The 27,279-nt window shown below is 52.9% G+C and overlaps 1 protein-coding gene across 1 annotated transcript; it reads left to right on the top strand.

The window, feature by feature from the left end:
• The first annotated feature begins 1,820 nt into the window (after nucleotides 1–1,820).
• Nucleotides 1,821–27,279, top strand: Slc22a18 (solute carrier family 22 member 18). Its single transcript, XM_059249597.1, has 12 exons — nucleotides 1,821–1,914; nucleotides 2,496–2,589; nucleotides 3,995–4,248; nucleotides 7,261–7,358; nucleotides 7,661–7,827; nucleotides 8,169–8,301; nucleotides 18,859–18,971; nucleotides 19,802–19,909; nucleotides 20,890–20,990; nucleotides 24,930–25,031; nucleotides 25,309–25,429; nucleotides 27,038–27,279. The coding sequence occupies exons 3-12, from the start codon at nucleotides 4,129–4,131 to the stop codon at nucleotides 27,223–27,225; spliced, it is 1,251 nt and encodes a 416-aa protein (XP_059105580.1). The 5' UTR covers nucleotides 1,821–1,914; nucleotides 2,496–2,589; nucleotides 3,995–4,128; the 3' UTR covers nucleotides 27,226–27,279.

Here is a 27,279-nt window from a genome sequence, read left to right as displayed (position 1 = left end):
CCTCTGCTCCGCCCGCCATCATGGGCTTTTATCCCTCTGGAAACATAAACCCAAAGAACCTCTTTCTTCTGTAATCTGCCTTGTTCATGGTACTTTATCGCAGCAACAGAAAAGTAAACAATACACACATTGCCACAGCTGAGATTTTATCTGTCCCCCTCAATACGTGTACTATCAGCACTCCAGTAAAGGATGCAGAGGGCTGAGGAGAGTGCTTTCCCAGAGTGGCTCAATATCCCAGTGCTGTGGAGATAGGCAGAGACTGATAAGCCCTGGGGTCCTGGTGACAGTGGATGGCTGCTGTGGAATAAGTAACACCCAACATTGACCTCTGGCCTTTACGGGAACTTACACACATGAATATACATAAAAAGAAAGAATGCAGACCCATTGCTGAACATATTTAGATTACAGGACTTAGAGAAATCCAGCTGGAACCGATCTGAAAGCTTCTTCCTTGCTGGCTAGCTTTCATAGTATTGAAAGTCACTTTGCAGGCCACAGGGAGAAAGAAGCCATCCCTGGTCTTACCTGGCAGCAAACCCTGCATGCTACAATACTAACCCACCAAGCAAAAGGTGTCCACTGGCACAATAGTGGCTTGAAAGCTGTGGGGGTAACTAACCACTCTTGGCTAGGACGTGCTCCGCTGGAGGGAATTCAGCCCTGGTATTGTAAGCCCAGTCAAAAGCACATGGCTCGGGTGGTCACAGGCCCTAGGAAGGAATCTCCTACTGTTGCCTTGCTAAATGGATGTTCTCAAACTACCTTCTACATGTTCATTTATGCACATAAATTAATGCTGCTCTTAATCTTAGCCTTAGTCTTCCCTTGCAGTGAGCAGCAGTTGATGAGGATAAGTGATTGTTGAGAATAAGCAGTTGATTGAGGGTATGCTGAGCCCTGAATGGGACATCTGTGTCGACCTGACCTCCAAGGCTCAGGGGACATCAAGGAATAGGGAACAACGAATGTAAGCACCAGAGGATGGAGAGGACTGCTAGGAAATGCTGTCTCCTGGACATGACACGGTCATTGTACCCACGAAGTCACTGCAGCCATGGTTACCTGCACACGATCAAGACAACAGGTTCAGTCAGCAGGCGGTACTAACTGGACTCAGGAAGGAGAGAGAGAATATGAAAGGGGGGAGATGATGTGTTAGAGGTTATGAGAGGGAGAACAGGAAGAGTTAGGTGTGCATATGATCAAGATACATTGTATCCTTGTATGAAGTTGCCAAAGAATAAATACATGATATTCCCTTCCTTTAAACAGGTACAGCCTGTACACAATAGGTGCTCAATAGTTAAGGGAAGTCCCTGCTTCACAGCCATTAAGCCCAGGAAATCTTACAGGCAGTGTCTCTCTCTCCTCAGGGGAGCTCCGGTGCGTCCTGAGCACGCAGCAGTCACAGTGACTTGCTCTGCACATGTGACCATGTACCTGCCCCTCTATTTCTGCCCCTAACCCCACTGGACCCCTTAAGTCCAAGCCCCACCAGGTGTTCTCAGTTGCCTGCACTTGCCTCTGAGCCCTACCATACTCTTCCCATTGCCTGACATACCCTTCCTACACCTGCTACATCTGTGTTCCTCAGGACCCTAATGAATAGTCACCTCTTCTGAAAAGCTGCCTCCCAGCCCTGCCCCAGAAAGGAATCAGCCCCTTCCTGCAGCTGTCTGGATTAGTCTCCTTGGCAGAACAGTGGCCATGTGAGTAATACTGGCCACCAGAGAAAGCTACTTCCTCTTCAGAAGGAGATCCCTGTTCCTCTCTAGCCAGAAGGGCAATTTTCCCACACTCCCTCACAACCAGGAAGTGCCCCGCCCCACCGGAGCCTGCTTAGAACATGTACAAAAGCTAGGATCATTCCACCCGCCTGTTCCCCCAAACTGCAAGCTCTATTTGTGGGTGAGTAACCTGTCCCTTCTTGCTTATCATGAATACCAGAGGATCCTTAGCCTCCCCCAGCTGTCCCGAGGCAATCTTACTCAACCCCCAAACTCTGCCCCTAGGACCCTAGAATCAGTCAAGATGTCGCGTGTCCACTGGGAAAGAATTAACCCAATCAGGGGACTAACCTGACAGGAACTATTCCTCACTTCTACCTGATGGAGCTCAGAAGAATCTGGACTCCCGTCTTTCCCTGAGATCTGAGATTCCTGACCCCCAAGTCCTCTCCTTTCCATATCAGGCTTGGTCTCTTCCTTCCTGGAAGCCCTGGCTGACTGGTCTCCTCCTCCAACCCTCAGACAGTGGTGGTGGGTTCCTACAACCTCTTAGCAAAAGGACCTGGGATCCACACTTGTACACATCTCCCATCCCAATTCTCAAACTAGAATCTACCCCAAACACACTGCACACACCTGGAAACAGAGCCCTGGGCCTGATCCATCAGTTCGAACTCCCACGGCCCTGCCCAACTGCCTGCTTTGAGGCATGTTCTCACTAGGCTTCCCTGGGCGCCTCATGGCTGCCCCATCCTGTCACAGCTCGTCCTGTTTCTGATCTGCTGAGCTGGAGTGAGCACACAGCAAAGGAGATGCTGATTTTGACGCTATGGCCTGACCACTACCCGGCTGCAAGGTAGAAAGTGGGGTGGGCGCCTGAAGGAGCAAATGGTTTCCTAGCAATGGTCGACCTGTCTGGAGAGTCTGGATAGTAATGGGCCTGGGTCGAGCTCGATCAGAACCGTGTCTTCCCGGGGTTCCCTCGGCACCATCAGGACCAAAGTGCTGTGTACCAGGCATCTCTGCCCCTCCAGGAGTGTGGGAACAGGGCAGGCAGGGTGACATGGGGAAAAGAAGGCATTTCTGTAGGTTCCAGAAACCTCCTGGTCTGTGGAGAGAGATCCAGTGCTCAAGAGTTGCCCAAACAAGTATGGTGGTATCTGTGCGCCTCCCCAGGTTTCTGCTTTCCCTTTTTCTCCTGAATCTGGATCCCAGGGCCAGCCTCTCTCCTTCTTCCTCTCCTCTTCCTCCTCCTTCTCGTCTTCCCTCCCCAACCCGAAATGGACACCCTGTGCTGCTTGAGCGGTCAGGGTCCCAGCCTTCTCCCGACCAGGGTAGGGTCCAAGCAGGACAGAATACCCCTGGAATCTCTCAAGCCCCGCTGGGGCAGACGGTGGGAAGGGGGTCTCGGGAGGCGTGTCTGGTTTGGCCAATGAATGCTCAGAGGCTGCTTTGCCAGCTTGCTCTGATCCCAGGGTGGGTGGAGTGAGCTGCCAGGCAGGCGGGCCAGCCCTGGAGTAGGGGGAGGACCCAGGCTATTGTAGGGCGGGACCTTCCCGGGTCACTGCGGAAGGGCAGGTGTCAGAAAACAAGTGGGAAGGTTCATCCACCAGGAACGCAGCGACACTCTCCAGGCGAAGACAGGTATCCGAGGTCACCTGTTGAGCTTCCAGAGCCCAGGATAACCACCTGGTATCAGGGCCCTTGACGGAATCTCGGGTAAAGGCTGTCCTGGGGCCCTAATGGTAGAGTCAGGCAAAACTTTGAAAGGGGCTTGGCCTGGCCGTAAAATCAGGTTCCCACCTGTGGAAGAGGTTGGGGGGGAGGAAAGCCCCGTTGTAAGTGAGGCTGAGCTGCCCTGAAAGGGTGGGACCTGAAGACCAGAAGACCCTGGAGCTGCAGGCAGGTCCCAGAAGAAGGAAGGTTCTCAGTGGAGCCAAGAAGGCCCCTGCATAATGACTTGCATCCACTCCGTACCCACCAAAAGCAGCAGCCACAAACCACACCTGCCTACATTTCCCTCTAGAAATAAGGCACGGGGTCTTCCTGTGGAGGACACCTGGGGGCTCAACCAGATGCCCCTTTCAGGTGGGGGTGCCCCATGAAGTATGGGATGCCCCTGTCTCCTCCTCTATGGAGGCTATGCCCTAGACCAGGAGCTGGCAGATGGGGAGGGTACCTGACCAATTCTTGAAGGTCGAAGTAGCTGGGGAGCCCTAGGGAGCTCTGCAGTCCACCACGCTCTTCTCCCTCTCCTGCAGGCACAGGCCACCCCTTCCAACCTGGTGAGTCAGCACCCAGCCAGAATCAACAGGACTTTTGCCCCTTGCCTGCTGCAAGGCTTACCCTGCTCTGGCTCAGGTCCCTGCAGGGCTCCAGAAACTGCCTGCCTGTGATGACTGGCCAGATCCCTGGAAGCATGGGTGCTCTGCGAAGGCAAGGGATCATCATACTCATCTATGTGCTGGCTGCCATGGAGCTAACTTGTCTCTTCATGCAGTTCTCCATCATACCAGTGAGTAACACCCACACCCCACACCAGAGGCCCCGCACTGCCTTCCTGGTGGGCAATGGCCAGGAGCAAAGTGGGACTTGATGCTGTTGGACACCTCCCTCTGGATAAGTTAAGGACCCTAGGAACTGGACCCATTGACACCCACCCCCCAACCTGTGAGCTTCCCTCTCTGCCCTTCTTGAGGCAGTACCCTCCTCCTGTAACCACCCTCATTTGCTGCCCTCTGCCCTTGTTCCTCCCCCTGGGTGCCTGTGCTGGACACCTACTCAGCTCCTGTCCCAAAGGGCTGTATGAAGTCCTAGTCTTTTCTGACCTTTGTGACCTTTTCGTCCCTTTGTCCTGCTAGGCGTCCCCTCTGTTTCCTTGTGTCCACACTTCAACCCTATCCCATGTTACCCGGGTCATTGGTTTCTCTCCTACACACCAAAATATGAGGACAGGGACTTGATCCCACAGCCTGGCTGAATCTACCTGAATCAGGGTGGGTGGGGCAGAATAGTCACTATTGGCTACAGGGTACCTACCTACAACGTTGCTTCATTCCTACCTTGCACTGTTCAGTCACTCAACAAATTTGGATGGAGCTAGCCCACGGGCTTCCACAGTGTATGGGCAGCAGCATCTGGGAGAACTCAGGGGTTGACTATTCATCTCCTTTTTCTGTCCATCCTGGGGTCGTGGTTTGTGACATTGGCCACAGACCACCTTTCAATGCTCCCTTGGAGAGTCTCAAGGCCAGGCTGGCTGGAGCATTGGGTTGAGGTTGGCTCTGTGCTAGGCTCGGGCCCCACTCAGTATATGGTCAGCAGGCCAGGCTAGGCAGAAGTGAGATGCCTAGGCACACAGGAATTTTGATTGAAGCCAGAACCCTCCTCACATTATATCCAAAAGTCCAAGGTTCAGGAATTTAAAGAGCAGAGTCAGATATGACCAAGATGTGAAGTCTGACTGAGCCTTGGCTGCCCTGGCCCTGTCTGCAGCTGGGGATCTGGGTTAGAGGCAGGCCTGGACTTTGTGACCATTCTGGGAGTAGCAGACATTTCCAGCTCAGGACCCCACCCTCCATCAATCCTTTTAAGTTGAGCTCTGCTCACTCACACCAGGACCCCACCCCAAGCCTCCTTCCTGAAATGTGGGAGCCTGGACAGGAGCCTTACCTTCCTCCTCATGAAAGGAGGGTGGGCACGGGGAAGAGAATATATTTCAGCCTCAGAATAGCCTGCAGAGATCTTCCGTGGCTCCCAGACAGAGGCTCTGGTTGGCCAGCCTACTGTGACACAGCAGAGTACAAAGGACCAGAGAGCTCCGCCCCCCACCCCCCCGAGCTGGTGGCTGACAGTGTTTCAGTGGTGATGGTCTAATAATTACACTGTGCAGTGAAGGAGGAAGAAGAAGTGGTCAGGAGTCAGAAAGGGTGAGAAGTGCACAGGCAGATTTGGGGTCAGGAAACTTTGGCTGAGAAGGCAACATAAGAGCAAAGGGGTAAAGGCAGCCAGAGAAGCATTGCCAGTGCAAAGGCCCTGGGGTGGTGCTGAGCCTGCCGCTAGAGGAGGCGTTGAGGTCCCAGGACCACACCCATCAGGTGCTGAAGAGATTCCAGGATGGTTAGGGAGAACTGTGCAGCGGTGAGAGGGGGCAGATCTACGGCTCGTGGATTGGCTGCGGTGAGAGAAAGGAGTTCAGGGGTGACACTGGGACTTTGGACCCAGTCCTGGGAGGACAGAGAATGCTGCCTGCAGTGAAGAAGCAATATTAGGGGGCTCTGCGGCTGAGAGCACGGACTGCTCTGCCAAAGGACTCGGGTTGGATTCCCAGCACCCACGTGGAGGCTCACAACCACCTGTAACCGTCATCCCAGGGGATCTGCTGCCCTCTGCAGGCTCTACACATACACAGTGCACAGACTATATGCAGGCAAAGCAGCCACACACATAAATAAAATGAAAAAATCAAGTCAAAGAAACAATAGTCAAAGACCCAATGGGTATCGAGGAAGACAGGTGCCCAGTTCCTGCCATGCTTGCTGGAGATGATTTCAGACACGGTACGGAGTAGAGGAGGAACGTGCCGGCAGGGGACAGAGGCGTCGGGCTCTACGTGGTAGAGATGGCCACAGCAGGGCTCTCTGAGTGTGAAAGGAGGTTGGGAGAGACTACTGATGAGGTAGGAGAGCCGGCACAGTCTAGAGCACAGGGTCACAGAGGAGGAAGCAAGCCGATGGGGCAGGTGCCAATCAGACCTGCTGGAGCTTCCCTGAGCGGACTGCTGGAGGGAGGGGGCGGGGGGAGAAGCAACTGCTTCAGGTGAGGCAGGAGACACCTGGAACACCTGGACCAGGACCCAAGGCTGTAGGGACTGCAGGAGAAGGCACTAGGAAGAGTCGTAATAGAGGGCCACTGTCGGAATGGAGGCCCCCAGGAAGGCCTCAAGAGAAGAGAGGGGAGTTTATGGAGTTTTATCCTTAGGACAGATGCCTTTAGGGTTGCGGACTCAATTAAGACAGGTGGGCCAGGAAAGGAGGAAGGAGGAGGCAGAGGTCTGGAGGGAGACAGCGGCTCAAGTGGGGTGTAGTTCAGGTGGGGAGGATGAGATCCTGGGGTCCCAGGACTGCTTGGGGACTCTATTGGGATGCTGCCACCTCCCTTCTCCTATCAGATAGTCTATCAGATAGAGAGGCTGAGTCCTAACAAACTCACAGAGCAGACTGTCTTACTGGGCTGTATCTCAGAGGTTATTAGGGAGTTTGGGGGCAGTTGCTTGCTGGCCAGGACAATGCTATAAAGCTTTGAAGACAAAATATTGAGGATGGATGTCTTTCTGTGGCCCACTTGAAGTGTATTCTGCAGAGGGGGTGCGCCAGAAGTCTTGGGCTTGGGACTCCTACAGGGTCCACCTGAGGGAGGAGGAAGAGGGTTCCCAGGGAAGGCCTCCTCTCCCAGGACACTGCCCTCTGCTCCCTCCCACCCTTACCTGTCTGAGGTGGTCTGACTACAGACCCCTCTTGTGTTTCAGTATCTGTCTCGGACACTGGGCCTAGATTCTGTCGCCTTTGGCTACCTGCAGACAACCTTTGGCGTGCTTACGCTGCTGGGTGGGCCTGTGTTTGGCAGGTATGGTGTGTGAGGGATGCAGAACCCACAAGACCCATGTCAACCCCTCAGAGTCTGGTCCCTGGCATGCCTGTTCAATGGGCGCAGGAGAGGTCCAACCCCTGGCCGGCTTCCAAGCATCCTTGGCGCCCCATTAGTGACACCCTGAACTCCAGCTGGGGGCCTACAGACGATATCCTTGGTGGAAGTCCATATACCCACACATGCCCTGGGTGGTCCTTCACCAGCCTCCCAGCAGCCCCAAGTGGGGAGGGAGGGGAAGAGCCCTGCCTGCTGGGGACTGACTGGCCCTGCTGCCCCAGGTTCGCAGACCAGTACGGGGCTCGGGCAGCCCTCTCGCTCTCCTTCCTGGCGGCCTCGGCTCTGTACCTGCTCCTGCTCCTGGCGGCCCTCTGTAGCCCAGCCCTACCTGGTGTCTTCCTGCTCTTCGCCTCGCGCTTACCCGCAGCGCTCATGCACACTCTTCCAGGTAGAGACTGGTGGGTAGGCCTAGCTGAAAAGGGGGTAGAGGGGAGAGATAAGGGCGTGGCTTCGGGTAGGGGGCAGGTGGCAGATGAGTGGGATGGCAAGAGTGGTGGCCTCCGAATGGAGAGATGGTACGTGGTCTGGGACAGGCCAGATAGAGTGGAGAGGGTTGTAGAGGCATGGCCTGGGTGGAGGGCGCTGTGGAGGGGCTGTGGGGGATACAATTTGGGTGGAGGGGCTGCGAGGTGTGGCCTAGTTGGAGGAGCTTGGGGGCGTAGCCTGGACCCCTCAGTGGGCTCTCTGCGGTGAGGGATCGGGTCCAGCTCAGCTCCCTTCCACCCGCAGCTGCCCAGATGGTCATCACAGATCTGACGGCGCCCGCAGAACGGCCCGCAGCCCTGGGCCGACTGGGTCTCTGCTTCGGCGTTGGAATCATCTTCGGCTCTCTGCTTGGCGGGACCCTTAGCACCAAGTATGGGTAAGTGGCCTGGGAAGGACCCAGGTGGGGAGCCGGGGAGGCACTGAGCAGCCTGCTCACCCTCAGACCATCGACCCAGAAGCACCACCTCTCTGAGACTTGGTTTCTCCACCTAAATTTGGGGACCAACCTGCAAGATGGGTGGGGGCCTTGGGGTGGCGTCGCCACCAGGGGGCGCTACGATAACGTTCAAGATCGTAAAAGTACCGCGTTGGGAACACCTGTCCTGTCCTGAAGGAGGGGCTGGGAAAGTACCTCAGGCATTCACGTGTAGACTGGGAGTCCTGACATTCTTTCTTACTGCAGTCAATCCCATTCAAGCTGTTTCTAGAGATGCCTGTACTCTCGGGAGGGGGTTGTGGCCGGGGTCCCTTCGAAGAAGAGGGAGGAAGGGGTACCCAGGTGTGCTGCCCACCTGGTGTACCTGACTTCTCATCCCTAAAAGTTAGTTCTGATAGTGGCTTGCAGACTTGAGGAGATCCACTGAGTTAGGCTTCTACCAAGTTCCCAGCTCTCTGCCCTGGAGCGCTTCACCTGGTCCTATCCTGGGGCCTCAGGTCCTTTCCCCCTCAGAAAGACCCCCCCCCCAATACATGGTTCCAGGATGGTAGGCTCTCTTGTCTGTTCCCTGCAGTGGCGACAGACCCAGCTATTTTTAAGCAGGCTTGGGAGAAAAGCCTCACCTTGGACTTAGCATGTTCTCTAGCTCCTTGCCCCAAACCTCCTGCGCCCATCCCAGTGAGATCCTAAGAGTCAGCCTGCAGCTGCTGTCATTGAGACTAAAAGCTCTCCTGAAGTCAGCTGTGGTGCTGGGACAGGTGCCTCATCCGGCCCAGGTGTGTGCTCCTTCTCAGATGAGCCTGTGTCCTCAAGACCCACATAACTCTCTGTAGGCTGTCTCCTGGACAGAACCTTCCTAGTGCCTAAATCCTTGTGCTTTAGAGGTGTTATCTGAGGGACACTTTGGCCACAACCACGCTCTCTCACCTTGGATAAACAACGCCAGTGCTAGGTTCTCAGGGCTTGACTTCTTCCTCAAGCCAGGCCCTCTCGAGGGCCTTGTAGCCTAGGGTCCCCAAATTTCTTCAGACCAACCCAATGACAGTAGAGGCATCTGGGTAATGGCTGAGCTTAGAGTTCCAGGTATGGGCTGACACCATGGGCCCCATTACAGCATTGTCCTAGGATGGTCTGTGGTGGGCTCTCCTGTCTGTCCCTTGCAGTGGAGACAGACCCAGCTTGGCTGGAAGGTCTCCAGGGAAACATGGCGGGGCTCATTGATAAGGTCCTGAATGTCCTCTCAACATTTGAATGTCAGCCTGAGCTTGTCTGCTCACTAGTGTTAATTGAACATCTAATAAGTTCCTCCAGGGCTCTAGATTCTGGGGAGCAATGGGGAGTAAAACAGTCCAAGTCTCTAGGGTGTGTTAGAAATGGGTCTGGGGTCCTAGGAAAATGACCACCAAGGCAAAGAAAATGACCAACAAGGCAGAAGGTTTCACTTCTGCAGAGGGGGACAGGCATACCAGTGGGGGGTAGCTAGGTATTTACTCCTGAGGCAAAGGGTCCTTTGCCTCACTCTGAGTGGTCAGAGGTTGGTCTAGTGTTTACGTGCACCTCTGTGTTCTTACAAGATCTGCTGATTTCAAACCGATAAGCAGAATGCAGTTCTGAGCAGAGTTCCCGACCTTGAGCGGCTTTTGATTCTAAGAACTGATGACCCTGGAGGAATTTGAGTTTCGGTCAGGCAGCTTCTTCTTTTTTTTTTAATCTTTTCCTTCTTTCCTTCTTTTTTTTTTTTTTTTAAACAAAAAAAAACAGGGTCTCATTATGTAGAGCCCTGGCTGGCCTGGAACTTGCTAGAACTTGCTATGTAGACCAGGCTGACTTCAACCTCACAGAAATCTGTCTGTTTCTGCTTCCCAAGTGCTGGGATTAAAGGCATGCACTGCCACATCCAGCTCTTTTATATTTTTTAATGAAGTTTTGTCTTATTTAACTGGTTGATAGAAAAGACAGTACATTTCCCATAGATGTTATAAAGTTGGATTGAAGTCGGGCAGTGGTGGCGCAGGCCTTTAATCACAGCACTCAGGAGGCACAGGCAGGTGGATCTCTATGGGTCTGAGGCCAGCCTGGTCACAGAGGGAGTTCCAGAGACAGCCAGGGCCACACAGAAAAACCCTGTCTCGGAAAAAACTAATAATAATGATATGATGATGATGATGATGATATGATGATGATGATGATGATGATATGATGATGATGATGATGATGATGATGATATGATGATGATGATGATGATATGATGATGATGATATGATGATGATGATGATGATGATGATGATATGATGATGATGATGTTGGATTGAACTATGTGAGACATGGAAAGAAGAAACTAAGATGGGGATGGAGAGGTGATGATCAGGATTTCCGAGCAGGTGAATTTTAAGTAGAGCCCAATGCAGGATAGGAGGGAGGCAAATAACCAGAATGTTCACAGACCCTGGGGTCCAGGGAAGTAAGGAGGCCAAGTGGCTACAGAGGCCAAAGAATGGGAAGAGCCAAGCCACGGAGCTGAGAAGTGGGGGATGAGTACACAGAAGGGAGATGAGGCTGGGGGCTCTGCACCATCCAAGTGGGTAAGGACAGTGACCGGGCCAGAGATGGCCATTGGGGTCTGCACAGAGAACAGAGCCTTGGCTGTTTCTTCCCCTGGGTGGGAGGGGAATACAAACTCAAGCCACAACACCAATATGCAGTCCAAAGTCTGGGCTCTCCCTAGGGGGTCTGAGCAGCATGAAGATCCCCTGGGGACGGTTGAGCTAAAGGACTGTGGAGCATATGTACAGCTGAGCACCCCTGCCAGCGGAGGATAGTCATTGCTACATCCTCCAGAGTGCCCTGGATGCTCCCGGCCTTTCGAGTCTAGGATGCCGAGGAGCTGTGTGGCTTGCAGAGGGCAGGGACCTGAGCTGCAATAGCAAGGTGACTCAGGCTCAGCAAGGGTTTTTCCCTGTGGCCTCTGCTTTGCAGTCCCTGGATGGATCACAGGAAAGAAGGCGAGAACAAAGGGGTCAGCATAAGCAGACTGTGGCTGTGCAGGGGAGAAGAGGCGGTCTAGCGGAGCCTTCTTCGGGATGCAGGCACCCAGGGAAAGGCAACTTTCAGGGGGACACCCAAGGCCACCCTCCTGCTGCCGGGGACAGGGGTTCATCCCCTTACCTCTACAGGTTTTTTCGCCTGTGATGTAGGTCCATGGGTTCTCCGAGCTCCCCAGTGCTGTGGGGTGACCTAACCCTCAGGTACTGAGCAACCCAGATGGTGTACAATCACTGCTGTCCACACAGTTTCCACCAGCAGTGTGCCCCAGCCAGCTCCTCCTACAGCCCCTTTGTCCTCACCTGCATTGTCCCAACTGCGGACTCAGAAGACACCACTCACTCCCTTTTCCTTCCCAGCAGCCCCACCCCCACCCCGCAAATGACCTTCTCCTCTGCCACACCTTCCAGAATATTCTATCAGCTTCACTACCTCCTCTTATCCCAAGATCTGAGACCCTTTATAACCATGACATTTATATTATGTATAAAGAGGCCAACCTCAACATCTCAATCACTGAATGGGGGACCTGAGATCCAAATGAGGAGGCAGTCCAGTGCCCAGACCTGGGGACAGTGCGCAGTGAGAATGGGGACTTCTTCAAGTTGTCACACATAAGACATCTGAAGGAACCTTCATGCGCAGAACTGACCTGACGTTGTCCAAATCTGTGGGAGATGCATGGGAAGTTCTTTCTTGATGGCTTATAGCTGAGGGGTCTGTCTTTGTCCCACCAGATGTGACTAGCCAGATCCATAGCCAGGCAACCCTCCAGGATTCACACAGCTGTGAGTGTGATTGTCCTGCACATGTTTGTGAGGGCATGGAGGCCTGAGTATTTAAGCCATTTGTAGTCACTTCTCATTCCCAGAGAGCCCCAGGACCCAGGTGTCCTACAGTGAGGGCTTCTACCCCCACAGGCAACTTGAACCCTCTCCCCACCCCTCAGCTCCCACCTGCACCTATGAGCCACTCATATTTTACCCTCCCCCTCCTTAATGCAAATCAAGACCACGTAGGGGTCTCTCTGTCCCCTGTCTCTCTGCCCACCCCTGGGAGCTTGTCTCCCTAGAAGGTCTCAACCATGCCCATCTTTGAAGCCTGGGGCAGCAAGTGGGAGGAGGAAGTGGACTTGACACTGGAGCCTGCCGGGGTGGGCACTGGTGTAACTGGTTTGGGCCAGCCTAGTGCTCAGACCCAGGAGGCTGAGCTTCCCAAGGAGGGCCCTGAGCCCAGAGCCACTATGCACACATCAGCAGGTAGGGTTGGTCCTGTAACTTATCACCCTGAACCCTAACATCTCACAACCTGGGGTTGGACCTTGGGAAGGGTCCTGAGCCATTGGTCCTCAGGACCTGGTTCAAGTATTGAGTCAGCCTCTCGTCTGAGAACAGCCAGGGTCATGACATGGGACCAGAGAGGAGCCCTGCCTATGGGTGAGCAGCAGCTTTTGTGAGTGTAGGTGCCTGTCAATGGAGGCACAGTCCCATAGACAAGATACCCTGGTTATTTGAAAAGATCCAAGGGGTGAGAGTGACCAGAGCCAGGAAGATAGGGGCAAGGTCCAAAAGGGCATTTGGGGGTGGTGAGAACACCACCTTCACATTGTCTCAGGGACCACTATTGCTACTGAGAACAAGACCTATGGAGCCCCTAGTGGCCATATAGTATAGTCCCTGCTGCTGGGATACTGGCCCTTTGGAGGCAGATATGCTGTGAGTGCCCTAAGCGGTTGAGGCCAAGGGAGGGGTGAGGGCTGCCCAAGAGGTCAGGTCTTCATTCTTTTGAAGGTGGAGCCCTCAGGTTTCCTGATGGGTATTAGGAGACCTGTGGGGTTTAAGACATGGGACATCCAAGTTCAGTCCTGGGAGCTGTGGAAGTGACCCCAGTGATCAAGATCTGGGGTATGAAATGGTGACTGGCAAACTAGGCAGGCTGCCCTGTAAGCCAGCAGTTCTCAGCCTTCCTAAGGCTGTGACCCTTTAATACAGTTCCTAATGTTGTGGTGAACCCCAACCATAGGATTATTTTGCTGCTACTTTGTAACTAATTTTACTACTGTTATGAGTCATAATGTAAATATCTGATACACAGAATATCTGATATGTGGCCCCTGTGAAAGGCCCCTTCAGCCCCCAAAGGGGTTGAGAACCACGGCTGTAAGTAAAGCTGAGGTGATAACCAGCCTCAACTGTACCATCTTCAGATCCAAGCTTGCAGGGCTCAGACCAGGATGTCCAGGGAAGACAGAGCTACTGAGGAATCATGCAAACCCAGGAACAAGTGACCCAGGGCCACAGCAAACTGGGACGTCTTCTCCCATCCCAGTGAGGGCCGGCTCAGCTACGGCCATCCAGCATGTTGTTGGCCCAGCTTGACCTACTAGCCTACGAGTCTGGACTGTCACCCACAAAGAGCAGGAATTTGAACAGACGCCACCAAGTCTGGTGGGACGTTAAGAACTGAGCTAGGGCGTATCTAGCCACAGACCCTGAGGGTCAGGTTCCCCCGAGATAACAGTGGCCACCTGCAAACCCTCCTGGATACCAAGTGGCCCTTGTGACCCCTGCTCAGAGTCATACCCAGGACTATGCATTGATTGCAAATCTTATCTGGTCCCTGAGGCCTTAGAGAATAGGACTCTCAAAGCCAGGGAGGCGAAGGGGTGGTGGTGTTCCTTACCCCTCAAATCTTCAAAGGCTCCAGGCAAGAAGAAACTGGTCATTTGGGTGAAAGTCCTGTGTCACAATGAAGAGGCGGGAAGAGGAGCTTGGAGGGAGCTCTAGGCTAGTGAGCACTAGATAAAGGGGATTCAAAACTTGTTCGGGGGTTATAGGAGCACTCCACCTGCAGGACTTTGGTTTTCAGATCCATCTTAGCCATAGGGCTTGCTAGGTCGGCACATACAGGGCAGGTGGTGCAGGTGGTTTGTGACTAAGCCCCAGGCTGGGTGTTCAATGGTGCTCTGGAGTCCCCTGCCCCCATCTCTTGTGAAAGGGATCATATGCACCCTGTCTTCCAAGTTATGGAAGAGAATATGTAACCAGAGGCTTTAAGCCACATCTGCATGTTAGCTCTTGGCATCAAGGACCTTGGTTCTACAGTGCCTCTCAGGGCTTTGGAGACATTGGGCAGGGGTCCAGAGTGGTAAGGAAGGAGTTGTCATCCTGGAACACAGCAGGCACCCAGATAGGGTTGGGCAGAGTCTAGGTCAGGCAGAGGGCCACCCTCAGCATTACAAACAGGCCCTGGAAACCAGGAGAAAAGAGCTGTGACTGCTGAACTATGGCTGCAGTGCCAGAAGCCTCCTTGAAGCTGGCAGATGGGATGTGGGTAGCCAGGCTCCAGGATGGCCAGAAGCACAGTGGTGAGGAGACAGACAGCTGTAGTCCAGCCCTTGTTTGCCACTGGGGAAATGCAGTCAGGTAACCAGGGAAGATGGGAACAATGTCTATGGAGGACCCCTCATCTGTGACAGCTATCCATGTGCCCACCTATGCAGTTTCCACTCTTCAGTGGATGGGAAGAAGGTGATGGGGAGAGGCGGTGAGAGGCTGAACTGATCTCATTGAAGTCTTGGCTCAACTTATAAAAAAAAAAAAGTATAAATAAAATGTACCAGGTGTGGTGGCGCATGCCTTTTTGTTGTTGTTGAGGTTTTTTTGTTTTTTTGTTTTTTGGTTGTTTGTTTTTGAGCCAGTCTATGTAGCCTTGGCTGTTTTTGAACTCACTCTGTAGACCAGGCTGTCGTTGAACTCACAGAGATCTACCTGTCTCTGCCTCTGCACCACTATGCCAGGTTGGTGAATGCCTTTAATCCCAAAACTTGGGAAGCAGAAGCAGGCAGATGTCTGTGAGGTCTAGGCTAGCCAGGGCTACATAGTGAGACTGTGTCTCAAAAGAAAAGAAAAAGAGAGAGAGAGAGAGAGAGAGAGAGAGAGAGAGAGAGAGAGAGAGAGAGAGAGAGAGAGAGAAGGAAAGAAAGGAAGGAAGGAAGAAAGGAAGACAGAAAGAAAGAAAGAAAGAAAGAAAGAAAGAAAGAAAGAAAGAAAGAAAGAAAGAAAGGGAAGAAAGGAAGACAGAAAGACAGAAAGACAGCTGTAGTCCAGCCCTCATTTGCCACTGGGGAAATGCAGTCAGGTAGCCAGGGAAGATGGGAACAATGTCTATGGAGGAACCCTCATCTGTGACAGCTATCCATGTACCCACCTATGCAGTTTCTACTCTTCAGTGGATGGGAAGAAGGTGATGGTGAGGTTCAATTCCCAGCACCCACATGGCAGCTCACAACTGTCTGTAACTCCAGTTCCAGGGGATCTGACACCCTACACAGAACATGTAGGCAGGCAAAACACCAGTGTACATGAAATAAAAATGAATGAAACATTTTTTTAAAAGAAAGGAAGAAAAGAAAAAGTAGAAAACAAGGCATAAGGTGGGTGGTGTTTTAAGAACCTGTCCAGCATGGGCTCGCACCTGTGCAAGCCACAGAGGCGGGACCCTGAGGGGGAGCTTGTTGGAGAACTTGCTGGGGTGCGATAACGCGGAGGCCCTGGAGGTATGTCACACTATCTCGCAAGCTTGAAAGCCTTAGGGGTTATCTGCCCTACAATTTTACTTTTTTTTTTTAAAGAAAAAAATTTTAAAGATGTAATTTTCGCCAGGCAAGGCAGTGCACGTGTCTTAAAGTAGGTGAAAGGCAGAAGCAGGTGGTCCTCTGGGAGTCTGAGGCCAGCTGGCCTGACGTAGCAAGTATCACACCAGCCAAGGCTACAGAGGGAGACCCTTACTAAAAAGACAAAGATAGATTCTTTTTTAGGGTTTTTTGTTTGTTTGTTTTGTGGTTTGTTTGTCAGTTTGTTTGTTTGCTTTTTTTACAAGACAGGGTTTCTCTGTGTAGCCCTGGCTGTCCTAAAACTTGCTATGTAGCCTAGGCTAGCCTGGAACTTAGAGATCCTCCTGCCTCTGCCTCCTGAGTGCTGGAATTAAAGGTGTGCACCACCACCGCCCAGCAATTATTTATTTTTATTTGTGTATGGGTGCCATGTGTGAGTGTGAGGCCCGAGAAGTCTGAGAAACGTGTCATGTTCTTTGGAGCTGGAGTTTCAGGCAATTGTGGTCTACCTGATCTGGGTGCTCAGAATTAAAGTTGGGTCTTCTGAAAGAGCAGTAAGTTTCAGGCAATTGTGATCTACCTGATCTGGGTGCTCAGAATTTAAACTTGGGTCTTCTGAAAGTAATGGCTCTTACTGCTGAGCCATCTCTCCAGGCCCCTAATTTTTATTTATTTATTTATTTATTTATTTTTATTTTGTGTGTGTGTGTGTTAGTAGGAGGGAGCATGAGCCATGGTGTGGTTCTAGAGGTCACAGGACAATGTGCAAGTCAGTTCTCTCCTACTGTGTGGGTTCTAGGGCTTAAACTCAGGTCAGCAGGCTTGATGACAGGCACCTTTACTTTCTGAACCACCTCACAGACCCAGAGTTTCACTTCCCATCCCCCAGTACTTGGAAAATTGAACGCAGGACCTTGTATATACTAGACAACACTATTAGCACTGAGCCACACATCCCCACCCCCCACCACTGACTTTCCTTCTTGCCTGCTTTCCTTTCACTGTTTTGTTTTTGGGGAGTTCTGAGTTCGAAGTGAGTGGCAACCCAGTTTTCACAGGCAGCAGCCACTTGTGGGCTCAGGTTCTCCTGGGAGCCTGCAGAGTATCCCAGCCCCAGGACCTGCGTTCCCAGGGCAGTACTGGCCTTTGATTTGCTGGTCACCACTCAGAAGACAGACAGGATTCAGGAAGGGACCTAGGGCCCTACCACCTACCCTCATGTGTCACCAGTTTGCTAAAATAGCATCATAGGTGGCCACCTCTGCTCCTAAGTGCTTCTGGAGCTTCTAATGAAAAAGAGCAGGTTTTGTCCCCCACCTGGCCTGGCCTCATGCAGTGATGTTGGGGCTTCAGAGACCAGAAACCAAAAGAAAGGCCTCTGAGGCCAGCCACTGGAAAGGGTGTCCCTCCCCGTGTCACCCATCATTTCCTGCCAGTCCCTTGGGGCCTGAAGAGGTCTCATTCTGGGGTCCAGTATTATGTTCCCTGATATTGGCCAAGGAAGGGGTCCATCGAGGGAACCATAGCAGTCAGAACTAGATGCCCAATTGCTCTGGAGGAGAGGGAAATAACAAGAATGATGTGCCAGCCCCACACTGTTGAGGTCTGGTCTCTAGTAGTAGCCTGCTGGTTTCCTTGATACCCCCTGCCTGCAGGTGTATGTCAGAGTTCTAGCAAAGGTACCTGTATACGCGTATGTGATCGTATCTGTTGTCCCTCTGTATGAGAGAGATACTCTGGTGAGCATGTCTGTGCATGCATGTACATGATGGGGAGGGGCACAGGCAGCTTAAACTGGTTTTGTTTGGCAGCTTGGGGGTTCTCCCAAGACCCTGACTCTCATTCATGTCTGTTCAGGAGCCAGAACAGGGCAAGTGTGGGATGCTACTGAGGTCTGGGGCAGTACCTTAACAGTCCATGTGAACAGCTGGACACATTTACCTGCTGAATTGTCAATGCCAAGGGCCAGCTTAGGTCCATCTGTTCATAGGGTCCAGATTCTAAGCATATGGTAAAAAGTACCCTGCTGAGACCAGGGCCTGGCTTGGGGGATGGGCAGCATGCTTAGTATGTAGGAGTTCTTGAATCTGAGGAGGGAAGGGTGTACCAGCCTCAGGTCCTTGGCTAGCTCAGAGAAATTCCCCACTCAGAGGAAGTGTTGGGCTTGGCACTGAAGAAGACTATGAGATCTAAAGACCAGTCCCCAGGTGCCTGGTTTTTTTCTAGAGGGACAGGCTGTACTGGAAGTATTGGGTTGTTCCATGACTCATAGCAAGGCACCCAGGGGACAGGGAGTCTCTGGCAGGCAGGAGGGTTCCCTACAGAATCATGCATCAAGGGCCTGAGACACAGAACCCAAACTCCCCATCCCTGGCGGGTCCTGCCCCCTAGGGAGTGGAAAAGGGTCTTTTGGAGGAAGAAAGGTGATTTCTTAGAGACCACTTAGTGCCCAGCCTGCCCTCACTGGAGAGAGGACCCTGCACCTGGTCTTAGGTCTCTAAAGCTATCCTCAGGGACACCCACAAGTCTGTCAGTCCCTGAGGAACCTGGGAACCAACTGTACCCTGAGCAAGGCCACTCTACCTCAGTGCTGCAACCCTCTAGACTCATACACTGTCCCAGCCTCCACCTCACCCCCCACCCCCTACCTCCCAGAGGCTGCAGGACCTGCATGTTGGGGCAACTGTTATCTGATAACATACTTTAAGGGACCGAGTGTCTGGAACTGTGCACCTTTAGCAGGTGAGGTCTTAATGGGGCCAAAGGACAAGGCGGAGTGGGGGTTGCTTCAGAATGTATCCCTGTAGCAGCACACTGTATAACCCAGGCTGTACCCCCAGGATCCAGTGTCCTGCCATCGTGGCACTTGTGGTCACACTCCTAGGAGCTATCCTCAGCTTTACCTGTGTCCCTGTCACCACCAAGGAGGCCAGTGTCCAGTCAACCCATCAGGGTAAGCCCCACCTGCCCACAACTGGGCTAATGCGTACCACTTTGCCCCAGAAGCCAGCACCCTGTGCCTCTACTGGGAATAGGAAGACTTTCCAGTCAAGAGGTTTAGGGGGCACATAGAGGAGGTGAAGTCTCCTCTCCACTTCTTGCTGCTGATTCCTTGTAGGTCCAGCTGGACACAGTTATAGGAGTCAGGCAAGGCAAGGCCCTGAGCAGGGAGGCTCTAAAGGCAAGTCTAGAAGAGCCAGGGAATCCTCAGGGGACACAGAGGGTGTGAGGGTGGCTGCTAGTCTCTGAGTGCTGAGTGTCTAGAGCTATGTGAAGTTACTGGTTCGGTGGGTGATCCCACTGAGGTGGAGGCAAATATGGGCCAGGCCGGCTCTTCAGAAGGGTACCTCTGTGCCTCTGCCCAGCAACTGAGATGGAGACTAACCTGGGAGACTCCTGGGGACTGAAGGCTGATACAAGAAGCAGGAGCAGGGCCCCAGGGAACACTTAGGCATAGATGGGAGACCAGTGGCTGAGAGTGTCCTGGGTGTGAAGGCATGCCTCTCTGGCTGTTCTTGCCTTCTGGCTGGACTGAAGGCTGAATATCGAGAAATGTTCTAGCAGAGCTAAGTGATGCCAGGTGTATCTTCTCCTGGACACCTTTCCCCTATTCACCTGGGAGGCAGGGGTCCTGAGTTGGTCAAAGTGTGATGAGTGGCCCAATACCCCCAAGAGGCTGTGGGAGGAGGCTGCCAAGAGAATTGTCAGCTCTAAGCCTGGGGGACAAGGCTGGCAGCCAGAGCCCCCCCACCAGTGTTTTTGACTGATGGCCCGGGTGGCCAGGTGGAACCAAAGCCAGTGTGTTTGACCTGAAGGCCATCACCCGCCTGCTGTTGCTGCCTAGTGTGTTGCCTGTATTCCTGATCAAAGTGATCTCTGGCTTCCCTTCAGGTGAGTCTCACTGCCCATCTCCACTCGTGTCCAGGGTCTGGGGTGGCTGAGAACCCAAGCCCTGGAGCTCCAGGTCTAGGTGATGCTTTGTTCTGCCTCTGAGTCCTTATTGTCCAGTTATATCTGTGGGGGCTTCCAGCACACACTGTGGGTGCAGATTCAAGTTGTGTGCTAGCACACAGGGAGGATAAGGGGGTCAGTGTCCTCCCTGCCATGCTCTGGATCCTCTTATGGGTCGACACCTCAGGGCCTGGCCCGCAGCCCACAGAGTCTTGCTAACCTTTATGTCTCACCACCCAGACCGGGCTTCCAAAAGTACCATATAGAGAGGTGGCCAGACTCTGGAGCCTCTTGCTCTAGCCATCTGGTGAAGGAACACAGGACTCTTTACCCAGTGTGCCCTGCTTTGAACATACCATAGTGACCCTGTCATTCAGAGACCGCCACAGTCTGAAGGTTTTGTTTTTGATGCTGGGAATAGAACCCAGAGCCTCACAAAAGCCAGGCAGAGGTCCTACCACTGATCCCACTCTGGGCTCAGAGGTATTAAAACCCTAAAGATTCAACTCTTTCCTGACTCAGAAGCTCTGTGGCTGTACAACACCAAACTGAAGCCCTTGGCAGGGATGCTAGGGGACACAAGGAAGCTGTCCCACCTGCCAGCTGGGACCAGGCCCACCCATCTAGGCTGGATGTTTCAGCTACAGTGACTGGGACCTGAAACCCCCCCCCCCACACACACACACACATAAGTGGCAGGGGCCTCTGAGGATTCCCATGACATCCTGGGTTCCCATCCGGGCACCTTGTAGCTCACAGGGACTACTTAACAGCAGTTCCCCCAGGGAGTCAACTTCTACAGAATCCCAGATAGTGTTAAATGCCCTCCCTGGCCAGGTAAGTCCCCTGCCTAGGACACAGGAGGGAGGTGTGTGCTGTAGTGGGACCTGACACCATGGCTGACCTGCTCCTCTACCTAGGACTTTTCATGGTGATGTTCTCCATCATCTCCATGGACTTCTTCCAGCTAGAGGCTGCACAGGCTGGCTACCTCATGTCCTTCTTCGGAGTCCTCCAGATGGTAAGTGAAACATGTGCAGAGAATGCTGTAGGGCCGAGAGGACTCGGTTTCCCAGCATTAGTCTCTGGGAGACCTGCCTCCAGGATGACTGAGTGGCCATCCTGCCATCCTGGCTCCCTCCTCTCCCACCTGGGGGTCCTCTCTTAGGGAGTGTCTGGGGAGGCCTGCACACACGCACATACACACACACACACACACACACACACACACACAGAGAGAGAGAGAGAGAGAGAGAGAGAGAGAGAGAGAGAGAGAGAGAACACTCAGCATTTGCCTTCCCATCCTACAAAGTGATAGAGACCAGGGTCAACCAGGTACATGACTCAGTGCTGGGCAGCACACAGGTCTGGGAGGGACGGAAGACACCAGAGATAGTCATGCTGTGGTGGAGCTCTGACTGGAGTCAGGGTCTGTTGTCCCTAACTCTGTAATGTAGCAAATTTTCAGACTCCATCTCCTTTCTTAATTGAGTGATGCTAACCATGATGCATGTCCCGTGGGGTAGCTGGGGTTGTCTTGAGAAAGATCCTAGGCACTCCAGGACCTCTTTAAGAGCAAGGCATCTAGTACGCTGTCTTTTTTTTTTTTTTTTTTTTTTTTTGGTTTTTTTGTTTTGTTTTGTTTTTTTGTTTTTCAAGACAGAGTTTCTCTGTGTAGCTTTGCGCCTTTCCTGGATCTCGCTCTGTAGACCAGGCTGGCCTCGAACTCACAAAGATCTACCTGCTTCTGCCTCCCAAGTGCTGGGATTAAAGGCGTGCGCCACCACCGCCCAGCATATGCTGCCCTTATAGGGAGTCAGGGGCACCCTCGGAGGTCAGGGGTGCCCTCAGGCATGTTTGAGGTACAAGTGGAGCATCCTCTCAGCTAGCTCCTCAGGGTCCATGGGTGCAAGCCCAAGACCAGCATCGTCAAAGCCAGCTCCCCGCTCCCTGGTTCCTACTGGCATTTGACCAGACCCTGGGTGGCAGACGGGTGGTGACATGCTACCGTGGCCCAGGATGACTGCCTGTTGGTCGGGGCACAGGAGTGGCTAGTCTGAGACCAGCAGTGGAGGGGTCCAGATCATTCTGGAAGCTTGGTGGCGTTGCTGGCACCTCTGAACCATCTGCTCCCTGAGCTTCCAGGCTCAGAGTTGGCCTACTCCCTGGTCAGTCCCACTCCCAAGGACAAGGAAAGCCTCTAATCTGACCAGTAAGAAGGGACACCCTGGTGGGAATAAAAGAAAGAAACAAAACCACCGATACCGCCCCATGGGTAAGCAGAGCTTCATTCTAAATGGATTGCTTGCTGGGAATGTAGCTCAGTTAGTAGAGTGCTTGCCTAGCACACACACAAAGCCTGGGGTCCATCCCCAGAACCACATAAAGCAGGCCTGGTGGTGCTCGCCTGTAATCCCAACACTTAGGGGATGGGGGCACTGGGACACGGGGGAGCAGTACACAGGGAGTCCTGAAGTATGGGATCAGGGTCATGGCTCCATCAGGCTTGCAGATCATTTCTATCTATCTGTCTATCTATCTATCTGTCTATCTATCTATCTATCTATCTACCTACCTATCTATCTATCTATCTATCTATCTATCTGTCTGTCTATCTATCTATCTATCTATCTACCTACCTATCTATCTATCTATCTATCTACCTACCTATCTATCTATCTATCTATCTATCTTGTTTTGTTGTTGTCGTTTGGGGTTTTTTTTGTTTGTTTGTTTTGAGACAGAGTTTCTCTGTGGGTAGCCCTGGCTATCCTAGAACTCACTCTGTAGACCAGGCTGGCTTTGAACTCAGAGCTCAGCCTACCTCTGCCTCCCGAGTCCTGGGATTAAAGGCATGAGGCACTACCATCCGGCTAGCAGACCATGTCTCATAAGGACCCCTCAAGAAAGACTCCTGTGGTAGCCCTGATACCTGACTATCACCCAGAGCTGTTCTAGAATGCTAGCCATTCAGCCGGCACTGAGGTAGGGCCGCATAGAGCTCCTAGGATAGCAAGAAAGATTCTGAGTAAGAGGGAGAGACGCTATAAAAGGAGCATGGTAGCAGAAGGAAATAGCAAGGAACGAGGAGGGGCTGGGGTTGGACAAAGACCAGGCATTGGTGACATTTACAGGGAAGGGTGGCCTGCTGGTTTCTGGGGAGTGATAAGGAGTCTGAGTAAAAGGAGGGAGATTTAAGCTTTAGCTGCTAGGTAGAGGAGGGGCAGCAGCAGGGACGGCCTTGGTTAGGTGACTGTGTGAGAAGGCAGAGGGAAAGTGGCCTTCTTGGCTGGTTAACTAACCTCACTGTTTTGTCAGATAACGGTGAGGCCTGCATGGCGTCTAGAAGCTTATTTTCAACTTAATGGGGAAGTCGAGGCTGCGGCGGGTAGTCAGGATGGAGGTCCAAGTGGCTGAGGCCAGCATTAAATGCTTCCATAAAACCATCTAGAGAGGGTTTGTTTTTCTAAGACGTTGATGGTCCTGTAGGAAGCAACAGGGTTCTGCCGGGCCTGGTGGGGGTTGTGGCTGAACCGGTTTGGTTGCAAGCCTGGATCCAACCCCCACGAACCCTGACAAGCACCGGCTCCAGCAGTCTGACGGCTCTGCCTCTACTCAGTCCTGGCCTTTGGTCTCACACGTTTCCTTCCTAGTAGAGACGGGCACTTCCTATCTGATGATGAGATAGGGAGCCTCACCCTAGGCTGCCTGGCCTGCTGAGTCATGTCTCTGGTGTCCCTGGGTATCCCTGGCATGGATTCTCTTTCCCTTCTCCTTGAGAGGAGCCATTGCCCTATGACCTTGTGGCTTTCTAGGAACCACGTGACTCAGGTGTCTGCTCTGGTTGCAATCCCTGCTGGAGGTGGAGGTGCTCTCAAGGAATGCAAATGGTTGAGAGGACCCTAGCCACCAGTCCAGAGGTCCCCTTGCCTTGAAGGTATTTCCGGAATTGTCAGGGTCAGAGCTTAGGTCCTGGAGCCCTAACAATCTGGAGTTCAGCCACTTCTCAATAGGTCAGCTAAAGAGACAGGGAGCAGTGAAAAGCAAACAGAAGAGTCGTTCAGGGCTACCATATCAGGAAGATGGACAAAGCGGTCCACAGACTCCCAAGTCTGTCCTCAGGGTCCAGATATGAGGTTCAGGCTTAAACAGAGGGCAGGAGGTGTGCATTCCTAGGCAGTCCTGGTCAAGGTGTGGTCCTGCCCGTCACTGACCCATCACTGTCAGCTCCAGTCTCTCCTGCAAGATGGTCTAACAAGTTCTCAGAACTCTGGAAGATCTCTGGGAGACAAGCTCCCCCTCTATCTGGCACCAGGCTTCAGCCTTTCCCTTCCCCAGAGTGAGACTTCTGGGTAAATTCCAATGCCTTAGGGTCTATTGTTTCAAAATTCTGATGGCCAGAGAGAGGCTCACAAGTGCCTTTTTAGAATACCTTCTCTCCTGACAGAACCCTTTCAAAAGGGCAGAAGCTCAGGCCGTGGTCTAGACCAATAGTTCTCAACCTTCCTAATGCTGAAATCCTTTAATACAGTCCCTTAACCAAAAAAAAAAACAAAAAAAAACAAAAAAAACAAAAAACAAAAAACAAAAAACCCTGGGCAGTAGTGGCCTACACCTACACCTTTGCTCTGTAGACCCGCCTGGTCTACACAGCAAATCCCAGGACAGGACAGTCAGGGCTACACAGAGAAACCTTGTCTCAAAAAACTAAAAAAAATAAAATAAAATATGGTTCCTCATGTTGTGGTGACCCCCCCAACCAACCATAAATTACTTTTGTTGCTACTTCATAACTGTAATTTTGTTACTGTTATGAATTATAATATAAATATCTGCATTTTCCAATAGTCTTAGGCAACCCCTCCCTGTGAAGGTCATTTGACCCCCAAAGGGTTGAGACCCACATGTTGAGAACTGCTGGTTTAGATTGTCTTCTCCTCCCCCTTGTCATCCTTCCTAGGTGATCCAAGGCCTGGTCATTGGGAGACTGAGCACCCGTTTCCCAGAGGAAGCCCTGCTGCGATCCAGTGTGCTGGTCTTTGCTGCTGTGGGACTGGGCATGGTGAGAGCACACACACACACACACACACACACACACACACACACACACACACACTCACAGAGAGCTGCCCTGTGAAGCAGGTCTCAGGCCATCCTCCATCCATCCATGTCTTGGGTGTGCCTGAGTCCCTGGCCCGCCTCAAGCCACATTGCACTGTCTCTTCTCCCCAAGCGAGGCATCTTCCGTGGTGGAGCACCATGCATGGGACCTCAGGGTGGGTTGCCATCTGGCTTTGCAACTTCCCTGCTCAGCATGGCCCTGCCCATTGTTCTGCCAGGTGCTGATGTCCAATGTTCTCCACTTCTGCTTTCTGCTGCCCGGCCTGGTATTCAGTCTCTGCACCCTCAATGTGGTCACCGACAGCATGCTGACCAAGGCTGTGTCCGCTTCAGACACAGGTGAGCTATACATAGGGGTTCCAAGAGTCAGGGTTTCTCCCAGTGGCCTGGACCAGAATAGGTGGGGGTGACAAGAAAGAAGAGCCCAGGTAAAGATCCTGTCCTTTCCTAGCCCTACTGACAAGTACAGAGTCAGGCAAGGGCACAGGTGGAGGGCTTCCTGGAAGAGGCATTTGGCTTGGTTCTGATCCATGTCAAAATTTTACTAAAAAGGAGAGAGACCAGCGATTTGTCTAGGCAGAGGCCAGAGGAGCCAAGAAGTGGGCCTTGAAGGGCTTACAGGGCCACTTGGGGAAACAGCTGGTGGCTGATGAGGTAATGAGGCCAGAGAGGGAGAAGAGCATGGGGCAATTCCCAGTCCTTGACACCACAGTGCTCAGAGCTTCCTGAATGGAGGGTTTGAATGCACAGAACAAGGGAAATCTTCCGGGCCTGGCCTCCAAGGCTCTAGGGTGGCCACTCCATGCTGCCAAGAGAACAGCTCCAAAGGGCTGGGCCAGGAACTCTCTCTGAAAGGAGCGGAGGAGGTGTTAAGGCCAAGCAAGTGGAGGGTGGGGCTGGCCAGGAGGAGCAGGCCAAGGCACCCAGGCCACGTCAGGCCTGTGGTACCACCCCTTAGCTTGGAAAGAGCAGAGCCTGGTTTGCCTGGGAACCGGGAGCCTGCCGAGGAGGCGGTAATTGCCTGATGTCAGTTAGTGTCTGCAGGCCTGTGGGCAGTGAGAGGCTGCATCTGGGTTTCCCCAGAGCGGCCCTGAGTGTGGGTGGGGCCTTGCAGGCCCTTGTCTTGGCCCAGTTAAAAGGCTGGTCTCAGAAGACCCTGACCAGTGAGTAGCAAAGCTCGGTGGGTCGGTCGGTCACCTTCTAGAGCAGAATGGGGGCAGAGTGTGACTCCCACCTGGGGATGGCAGGTGGGATGGGTACTGCGTTAGTGGGTGCTGTTCTCCACTGACAGTCACTTTAACAAGGTCCTGCTGGACAGGCCTGTCCACACTGAGACAGCTGACCAGAGACGTGGAGATAGGAGCTCACGCACTCAGGCGAGGACACTGGCAGCCCTCGTAGTGCCCTCCACTGAAGCTAGAGGAGGGTGGTGGGGGGACAACCAGAGGAAGGGCCATATGAGAGGCACTAGGGACACCATGCCCAACCAGAATGCCAGCCCTAGAACCCTACGGTGCCTCAGGGGACCAGACCCTCCCTAGCCGAATCCACACTGGCCATCTCAGTCACCATTAGGAGAGAGTGTGAAAGCCAGCACCCCGGATGTCCTGGGTGGAGCCCAGCCTATGCAAATTACATCTACACTGACAGGTCTGGGAGGGTGTGGCCTATTTCTGACCTGTGACCCCTTTCCCAGACTCCTCCCTTGCTTGGGAAATTTGTGGAGCACACAGGGAAACTGACCCTGTGAGTGGAGGGTGTTGTGCTTAACTGGGGGGCAGGGGCTGCTGGAGGTGAGGGGTGTATGTGAGGAAGATGGACAGGTACTCTGAAAATTGTCTCGAGCCATCCATGAACAATGGGCAGATGACTGGGCTATGGCCAGAAGGTAGGCAGCCTATCCAGAGACCTGCCCAGGGTCTGACTGCTATTCCCCTTTTCTCCCAGGGACCATGCTGGGACTCTGTGCGTCTGTGCATCCACTGACCCGAACTCTAGGACCCACCCTGGGTGGCCTGCTTTACCGAAGCTATGGTGTCTCCATCTTTGGCCATGTGCAGTTCATGGTGAATATGCTTGTCCTGTTGGTCCTCTGGAGGAAGCCGTTGTCCCAGAAAAAAGACAAAGCCCAGTGACCACAGAGCCCAGTGACCTGGCCCAGTCAGGCAATAAACTTCTGAACCTCTTCC

This window comes from Peromyscus eremicus, chromosome 1, assembly GCF_949786415.1.
Source record: "Peromyscus eremicus chromosome 1, PerEre_H2_v1, whole genome shotgun sequence".
In the NCBI taxonomy this organism is placed as follows: domain Eukaryota; kingdom Metazoa; phylum Chordata; class Mammalia; order Rodentia; family Cricetidae; genus Peromyscus; species Peromyscus eremicus.
This window is presented reverse-complemented; position numbering and strand designations above follow the sequence as displayed.